Genomic DNA, 9,610 nt, shown 5'->3' with positions numbered 1-9,610 from the left:
ATCTTTACAATTTGGGGGTTATTTGTTTTTTTTAAGTATTGATCATCCCACCCAGTTATTCTCTAACTCTCTAGTTTCTTAAACCCTTAATTGTAACATTATTTTATTTTAAAAATATACATGTGATTTGTGAACAATTCAACAGTTTTTTTTAATTACAAAAACTGCATACATACCAAAATTGCCTCCTCAAAATAACAAATAAAACTTTAGGTTGATGCAATTAATAGAATACACAACTTAAGTAACAGCATATGCAAATAATACAAAATTAAGCAACAGGATCATTTCATACTTTACCCAGTGCTGTTATGGCAATCTAAAGATATTCTAAATGGATTTAAATGGGTGCAAAAAGAGTTTACTGAATGGACCAAGAGCAGGCTGAGTCCAAATATTCAGGATTCACAAGTCTCAGCTGACTATATCCAAGTTTTCCCAAATGGCAGCACATAATTGCTAATCACTACCCAGGGAGGGTGGGATTAGTTATCCTGGGGTCTTTTTCTAGTGAAAAAGCAATGGGACTTCCTAATGTTGGGAAGTTCATGTTGATGTCAGTGAGTGATGCACCTCCTCCTTGAAAGAACCCATATGCATTTCCTCATTTTCCATGCAGTACAGAAGAAGTTGAGTGGGGATGTAAAAAAAAACAAAACAATGGTGATTTCTCAATTTAAGAAGCGGTCATATCAATACAAAACAATGGAAAAAAAATAATGTCCAGCATATCTGGAGTTATTTAGTCCACTGTTCAGTCCCTGATCCTTTATACAATTTCAATCATTGATGGAATGATACTAGTATGGGTTTCTGAGAAAGAAAGACAAAAACGGATTTTATCACACGTCTGTTAAATATTTGTATTGTCAGATAGACAGCTAATGAGCCAGTTATTCAGCGCACTTCAAGAGAGGACAGGAGTCTACAATGTCCTTCGCCACATCCTTCATGACCATGTGCTTATTAGCTGTCTTCAGCATTGCCTTCAAGTTCGTCCAGAAGAACTGCCGTTTTTTCTCCTCCTTTGGCCACTCCAGGTAAGTCTGCTGCCTGAGCAGGGTTCTCAGTTTCAGGAATCTCCTAGGGAGCGAGTCAGCAGGAATGGGCTCCAGCAGAATAAAGACCAAGGAGTCCTGATGGATAGTAAGAGCTCGGTGCTGGGCAAAGAAGAGCTCATAGTTACACCACTCACTCTGGATGAAGTTCTGAGAGAGCACTAAGAGTATTTTGTAGCTACACTCCACACAGTTAATAATATTGTCTATAATCCAGTCCCCTGGTACAAAATCCCTCTCATGAATACAAAGGCAGAAACCCTCATTCTCCAGGTTCGGCACTAGTTGGCTGCCCACCCAACTACTATCATTCTGACTGTAGGAGATGAAAGCATGGTAGTGGAAAGAAGCATTCCCCAGTGTTTTTGCTGCCTGGTAGTTTCTCCTTTTCACTCTTATCCATACCCACAACATTTTGAGATACCAGGGTCCCTCACAAAAATAAAAAACCAAGCTGATCACCACAACACTGACAGCGATAACAGGTATTGCTGTGGTAGCCTGAAGCCATGATTCACAAGTCAGTCTGTCCGGTTGATAGTCTTCTAGAAGCATTCCATCTAAAGAAGGTGGGGTGCTACAAGTGTACTCCTGTGGCCAATCAACTAACAGGGTTTTATTTAACGCAGTTACAAACCAATATGAATCACAGCTGCAGCTTAATGGGTTGTTGCCTAAATTTAGTGACTTCAAACTCTGTAACCTTTTAAAGAACATTTGGTCGACAACATTTATATCATTGTGGTCCATATATAACACTTTCAGACTAGGAGCCCATAGATCAGCTGGCAGTGTTCTTATATTGTTAGAGCTCAAGAACAGGTGTGTTAAGTTGGGCATCATGGAAAGTGTATCCTGTGATAAGACTGTAATGCCTGTCTTACAAAGATTGAGACGTTTGAAGTGAGAGGAAAGGTATTTAAAAACAGAGTTTCCCAGATCATTGTTACTGAGATTTAGTTCAATGAGGTGGGAAGGCCAATAACATTTATCTTCAAACTTAATAGAGTTGAAACTGAGATCCAGAGATTCTAGAGTCTTAATCTGCTGTGTTCTATCAGAGATAAAGGCCATGTTCACAAATCTGTTATTGCTTAAAGAAAGATGTTTCAAAGCTGGGAAAACGTTAATGTAAGAACACCCAGGCCACCAAAAGCCATCATCATTTAAAAGGTTGTTTGATAAATCTAAAATTTCCAGTGATGGTAAAGCAGAGATTAAGTTGCAAGGTGAAATATTCATGCCAGTTCCAGAAAATTTCAGATAAACAATTTGGTAAAAGTAACTTACATTAATGTTAATTTGTGGATATCTATACTGATAGTGGAGAACATCATCAAATATTACAACTTTGATTCTGGCTGTTTGATTGTATCCTGGAATACCATTAAACTGAACACCATTTACTGTGTCTTCGTAATATGTAATGTTGAGAAATGCAAGAGCTTGAATTGAAGCCTGAATAGTGTTCAGTACAATGTTATGCATAAGTGAACTGCTGATCCAGGTGTCCTCAAAAGTGATTTTACTCAAGGATGTTGTACTGTTCAGTACTTCAAAAGGATCAGTTTTATTGCTCTTGCAGGTATGGGGAAAAAACTTGACTAACTTTAAACTTTCAATTTCTGCCTTGCCCACATCCTTCAGAACATTGTGGAACATCAAATACTCATTACAAAATGACATTTTGAGTGTTAGTTCCTGTAGGGACTTGAGCTGAGCAAAAGAACCATGTTCATAGTTTTGTAACCCCAAACCATCACCCAAACTCAGTTGCTTTAAGTGTATGTCTTGCAAACCAGCAAAGTCATTAACATGTATTGATCTTGCATATGGACTTCCAAGACTGAGAGACTGAAGGTGCCAGAGGTTTCTAAATGTGTCTGTAAGGGTGTAGTTTTTGTAGATGTTGTGCGATATGTCGAGAATCCTGCCCTGAAATGAAGGCAATTCTGGAATGAACTTCAGAGAGTTGTGGGAGATGTTGAGGACTTGTATCCTTGAATTATTTTGGAAGGCTGTGGGTGAGATGAATTCCAGGCCATTGTGTGCAAAGTTCAAGAAACAAAGATAGGGCAGAGCCATCAAATCTCCGCTGTTGATCCTAGAGATCCTGTTATAAGAAAGGTCCAAGTACTGTGTATTTCTGGGGAGGTCAGAAGGTATGGCAGTGAAATTGTTTTTTGAAAGATCCTTCCTGTGCTGTTTCACAATGTTGCATAATTTACTTCCAATGTCTTCATTTTCTGCACTCATCTGTGTGGCTTTCAAAGCCAGGAAACATGTGACAGCAATGATCCAGAAGAGTAGAAATATGCTGAAATGTAACATAAATTAATGGTCAATAAAAGACAGCAATATGGCAAAAACAACATCAATCAATGTTCATAGCTGTCTTGTCTTGTACTCAGGGGCGGCGCTACGGGAGGTGCAATGGGTGCAACTGCACCCAAGCTCAGATCTAAGGGGGGCCGTCGCTAAAGTAATTAAAATGACATATTTTTTTTTTTTAGAAAAGACCATTCGTAAAATAAACGAAGGAGAGTTCGTATGTCAGGGGCGAGGAACGCGGTGCATTACCCAATAGGAACATCAGTCTGGCATATTTTAATATAAAACACAATGATCTATTGGAAAACACGGCTGTGCGGATGATTTGCAATTGGTCATTGGCGCGTTCATTCCAAAATATGTAGAATATGCATAACGCGACCTGTTCCCCTGCAAGACTGAGCAACAGACACGCTTACACTTAGCGAAGCTATGTTCGTTAGTGTGCAACATGAAAACGATCCAGAAATACAAGTCGGCTAGGAGAAACGCAAAGAAAAGAAAAGACAATTAGAGAGGTAAAGTTTAAAGTGAACTTTTTCAATTGCTTACTGGACACTGTCATCAGTGAGACAGAAGAACGTTTTTCTTTCTTGAGCGAATTCAGACGTCTTTTTGGCATTTTGTTTGAAATAAAAAATACTGGAGATAATTCAACTTAAGATGACTGTCAGTTCTGGCTTTGCTGTCTGAAGTATGAAGTTATGGAAGCCCGCTTCCGCCAAGGGATATAAAAAAACGCGCTATGGTATCTCGCAATTGCGACTTTGTATCTCAGAATTGCGACTTAAAAACTCAGTATTTCGAATTCATATCTCAGAATTCCGACTTAAAAACGCAGAATTACGACTATCTCGATATTGCGACTTTTTATCTCACATTTGCGACTTCGAAATAGCCCACATTTCATTGTCTGTCCTTTTGTTATTATAACGGATTCGGGTTCTTGGGCTTGTGCTCAGTCTTGCCAGCTGAGCTAAAGAAGACCTTTTTTAAGTAAAAAAGGACATGCAATGGAAATATGTAAAAAGTATGAGTGTCAGCTTTTATAATTGTGAATTCCTCTGGATGTGAAGTGTCTAGTGGTTGGCATGAAAATGCACATTTTTGGATTGAGAACAGGTTAAGCCCCAATTGCAAACCGCTCCTGTGTTGAATAAAGTCTTTAACATATGAAAATGCAGAGGAAGTTAATCCCCTTGTTTTGCCCCTGAAATACACCAGGTTATGCACTGGGTGCACAGTCAACCTTGCTGCCCAAGGGGGCGCCATTGGCACACATTGCAAAATGAAGATGCAGGTAAAAAAAGAAGCAGAAGGCAGGACGTTCCTATTGAGATTGTTGGTCCTGGTCCCTATTAAAATATCTGCAAGAGTGTGAATGCATTTATCAAAGTGAAGCTTAGAGGAATTACCTGTAAATAGTTTACGATTATGGAATAGAAAAGTGACAATGAAAAGTTTTTTTTGGAATTTTGTGAGTTTCCCCCATAGTCTATGTCAAGGAATCAGTCAGTATAAGATGAGAAACAGCAATGGAAATATATTGAGTCAGATCAAGATAAAAGTAACAGACATCTGAAGCATACAATTTATTAGTTCAGGTAGGCGGCTGTGTCAGCATGCGTAGGCTGCAAAGGAACAAGTAAAGGTCTATTGCACGCTGAAAAGAGAAACACAACATTTCGGCTGTGGAGCCTTTTTCTTTTGGCATCCAAAGAAGGCTCCACAGCTGAAACGTTGTGTTTCTTTTCTTCTCTTTTCAGCATGGGATATACAATTGATTAGACTGTTAATGTGTCTGTAATCTGATAAATTCATACAGTATATATAATCCTTTAAAATGATATCCTTGCCACTTTCAATGGCTGGCCAAGAGATTTACACCAATGTCACACAGGCAACTGCATAGAGGAAGAAAAAAAGGGCAATTAAACAAGCCATACAACATGGGCATAATTAAGAGGACATGACAGTGCTAATAAAAAGCAAAATACCCAGCAGAAAGCAGTTAAATATACAACTGAAAACACCCCCAGGTATGAAGGTGTACAGTTTAATTCTGCAAATTGTTCCAGTTGTTGGCTGTGACTAATTGAAATCACTTTCAACAAGTGACCGTACATTTTCTCTAAAAAATGTATAGTACTGTAAATGTACTACATCGTAAAATGAGGATAGTACAGAGAACAGATAAGGACAGGAAAGTGTTTTCCCAATTGAATTAATAGAAAACCACAAAGCATTTGCTTAATATGTGGAGGGAGTCAGCCAATCAAAGAATGAATGATGCTCAATGACGAGTGCTAAAGGGGACATGTTAAGGAGCTCAGGCATCAAATAATATTTTACTGAAAACAGTAACAAAAATATCAGTCTTCTCAAATTGCAGGATAGCGAGGTTCTAAAGAATTGATTTTACCGAGTACATAGAACCAATTTAATCCCTTTCTTTTAAGAACACAAAATTTAAAACTAGGATTATATGACTCATATATTTGAGTTATTTGTCTTCACATGCAAAGCAATTATGTGCGTTACTGAAAACAATATTCATTTAGTTGTTTCCTCACAGTACAGAAATATATCTTAACAGGATTTCCTGAAGAGGAAGAGCGGAAACCTTAAGAGTAACATCTATAATTTTTTACTATGTTAATGAAATAAAACAATAAAGAAACAATATTTACCTAGATGCCATTTTCACTAGTTTCATACCAGAGTGTGCTGCTGTCTGTAGTTCTATCTCAAAGGAAAGAATCTGTTGGGATTGCTTGAGCCCATTTTTAGCCACGTTATCTCTGATGATCACAATTCTGTCTGCCAAGCAGACAAGCCAGAGTTCTCTACCATGTGATCTGTAATTTAAAAAAAAAATCCTTAAATAACTTTCCCCATTCTGATTTCTCAATAATGAACGGGCATGAACTGCACCCTATGATGCAATCCCTTCTATGTACAACGAAATCAAATCTTACACATACGCTAGGACTTTTTAGGCAAACCTTATTTTTCTCTTTCTCTAATAAGCTGGAGAATACTCATTATGGTGCTTTTCAGTGAGTGTGGAACCTAGTAAGGCTAATTTATTTAAACTGGTATACTATAGCAGATACAAACTGTGAAAGCACCTTAAACTACTTCTGGAGGTAAAATTGCCCATCAGAGTAGTATTGGGTTCATGCCTCTTTTGTAATATTTCCATTCCAAGAAGGTGATACACTGATAGTTTTTCCTTTTGTTTGTTTTTTTTTAATTCAAACACACATTTGTAATAGCCAACAACCTTCTCCTGGTGATGTTTGATCCTCAAAAGATTAAAACAATAAAGGCGGAAACTGTCTGTTGAAGGGTTATATATAGGTTTTTGCCTAAATGGAATTCAAACAGATGCTTTTGAGTAAGAAGGTAATCAGTGCCTTCCACTGCATTGAATCTGCCCCAAAACTGTTTTTTGATGGTCACAAGTCTGTTTTAGATGTTGATACTATTATGTAAATCAATTTATTGTTTGGTGGCATGGTGGTTAGCACTGCTGCCTTACAGTTCTAGGGTCCTGGGTTTAATTCTGGATTGGGGTCCCTTCTATGTGGAGTTTGCATGATCATATATATATATTCTTCAGGCATTCCATTTTGTTTGCATCACAAGTGAAGTAGGATCAATCTGTCCCCTTTGGAGCATGTCTGCCACAATGCCATCCCCAGTATATCTGGAATATGATCCCCGAGGCAAAGAAGCAATATGCGAAAAAGAAGAGCATATCAGCAAAACAAGCAAATCTTCTCTGAGTTTTCTGTTTCAGTAGAAAGAACGCATGGATTATCACGTTAACATGCATAATAATGCTTGAAAGGAAGAAACAGGATGTGAAACCACCAATGTTTATTTCACTCACAAAACCCAACCAAATCTTACAGTGTATACATACACATAGTTCAATCAGCATTTTAGCACAGTAGCCCTAAATCACATCAATGTGAAGCCCCTGAAGTATAATTATAAAATCTTTTTTTAAAGTCTGTACTCTCAGGATGCATTTTGATCCTATGGCCAAAAGCAAACATATTGCAAGACACGTAAGATATATCTTAAGTTACAATGCGAACAGCTTCAGTGTACTCAGAAAATGAAGAATTAAAATGATCTCTGTTTAATGGAGCAGAGATAATCTAAGTGAAGAAAATTGTGCTGGAATTAAATTAAACAAATATTTATGTATAGTACTGCATGTTTTGCTGTTTGTAAGAAGTGAATATGACTCATAATTAAGAGGAACAAGCATTTACTGACATTCTTATTCCATAAATAATGAGGAACTAACATTTACTGACATTCTGATTCCATAATGATAAACCAATGCTACATAATGCCATGCTGAGGCTTATCCCACGAGATTTTGCCATTTTGTATACACTCAGTGGGACCATTAAATAACAGCCATAAATAGACAAATGCTGTTGTTTTCTGATAAAAGTATTGCTCTGGTACAGCACAATAACCAAAGTCCCACAAGGGTAAATGTCATTCATTTTAATATCTAAACTACAAAATGTACTACTTGTGAGTTATGTAGAAGTATAACTAAGGTCAACATAGTTATAAAAAGCAAGAGTTTGAATGTGATAATATCTGAAGAATGGCTGCAGAAACCCAGGTGAAACATCAGAATCAAAGACATTGTCTGATGAAGTAGGGAAAACTGCCAGGCCCCTTCAGACTGTACTGGATGACTTGACTTTACATCCACATAAACTCACAGGCAAAATCTCTTCTGGTGATATTTCCAACCTGATTTAGATTTTTCTTTGCAATTTTTAATGATATTTAACTTCTTTCATCCAAAAAGTGTTCAGTGTATAGTCATTTAAGTTCTGATTCTGATCTGATTCTAATTTCCATGTAAAAATGCTGTACACACCAAAATGTGTTTGGGGGCAATTTGCCACATTATTCTACAAATATTTTATATTTAAGTCATGAATGTAATCATCATACAGTTATAAAATCAGATATATTTATAATATATTTTGTTATACAGTATGTGGATAGAAACATATAGAGAGAGAGAAATACAACAAATACTGTTTTTAGATCATGGTCCAGCGGACCAAAAATATCCACATGGGAATGTAACTGAATTTAACAAAATAATGGTGCTTCTTCTGTAAATTTCACCAAAACATGTTTCTCAAAAACAGAAAGTCCCTTTTAAAAAATATATAGGATGGGTTGATTTTTTTTTTTTGCCCAAGTACATTCCACAAACATCAAGTTATTTTAAAACAAGCCTGTCTGAGTAGTTTGTGAAAATGAAACTTTATGTGTTCCTTAGATCCAGTTCCTCACTTTCAGGTTTATGCATGGAACAATTCTTTCCCGTGGGGTTTTGTTAGATCTACAATAATTCATAAATCATGTCAGAACACGGGACATTGACTTTTACAGCTGTTGCTTTCACACCCTTACAAAAATCCTGACACACTCTGTAATTACAAAACTGTTTCTATTATTGTTTATGGGCAAATATTTAGAGGAGGTTACAGTGTCTACAGACAGATGATCTCTTTATTTACTCAGTAAGGTTTTAGATCAGACCTACATACCACTGATGACTGCTGTGTATTAAATTAAAATAAAGCAGTTAGCAGTAAGTTGATGGTTTCATATTTCATTTCTATTACCTTAACCGGCGTAGGGTAGTGAGTTCACCTCTGGATTGTGGGTTCAAGTCACAGCAGACACTGTGGTTGTACCCTTAAGGAAGGTACTTTAACCCAAGTGCTCTTCTAAACCCAGCTGTGTGAATGGGAACCAGCATTGCTGTGAGCAGGTCCTGTAATGGACTGGCATCCCATCTGGTGGGGGCGAAGGGAAGTGTGCGCTTAACATCATGGATACCAGGATAAGCTCTGGACCCAAAGGCTACTGGGACTAGAATATTGACCTACTCACATGTGTTAACGTGGTTTCCTTAGATGTCAATCAGGGACTGTATCTTGGAACTTCATTATTAAGTAAATACATTCAGTTTTAAATACTCATATTTATCTGCAGAAAAAGGCTTACCAGAATGATATGGAGCTTGAGCAATAAGTTGATGATAATTATTTTATACTACCATTGTGTATGGTAAATATGTTAACATGGTTATTGACGGTTGTGAGAAATCTTATTTCTTGCCCTAATGTGGCTTAGAGTCTCAGGCTCATAATATCCCC

At 37.2% G+C, this 9,610-nt stretch overlaps 1 protein-coding gene across 1 annotated transcript; it reads right to left on the bottom strand.

Annotated features, from left to right (window-relative positions):
- Nucleotides 1-287: 287 nt before the first annotated feature.
- Nucleotides 288-6,177, bottom strand: LOC148829392 (toll-like receptor 1). Its single transcript, XM_088923590.1, has 2 exons — nucleotides 6,080-6,177; nucleotides 288-3,375 (listed from the first exon to the last, which is right to left on the bottom strand). Exons 1-2 carry the CDS (start codon nucleotides 6,103-6,105, stop codon nucleotides 894-896), a joined length of 2,508 nt encoding a protein of 835 aa, XP_088779716.1. The 5' UTR covers nucleotides 6,106-6,177; the 3' UTR covers nucleotides 288-893.
- Nucleotides 6,178-9,610: the final 3,433 nt, after the last annotated feature.

The sequence above is a fragment of the Atractosteus spatula genome, chromosome 8, assembly GCF_055471065.1.
Source record: "Atractosteus spatula isolate fAtrSpa1 chromosome 8, fAtrSpa1.hap1, whole genome shotgun sequence".
In the NCBI taxonomy this organism is placed as follows: domain Eukaryota; kingdom Metazoa; phylum Chordata; class Actinopteri; order Semionotiformes; family Lepisosteidae; genus Atractosteus; species Atractosteus spatula.
The sequence above is the reverse complement of the archived record's forward strand: the minus strand, read 5'-3'. Positions and strand labels throughout refer to the sequence as shown.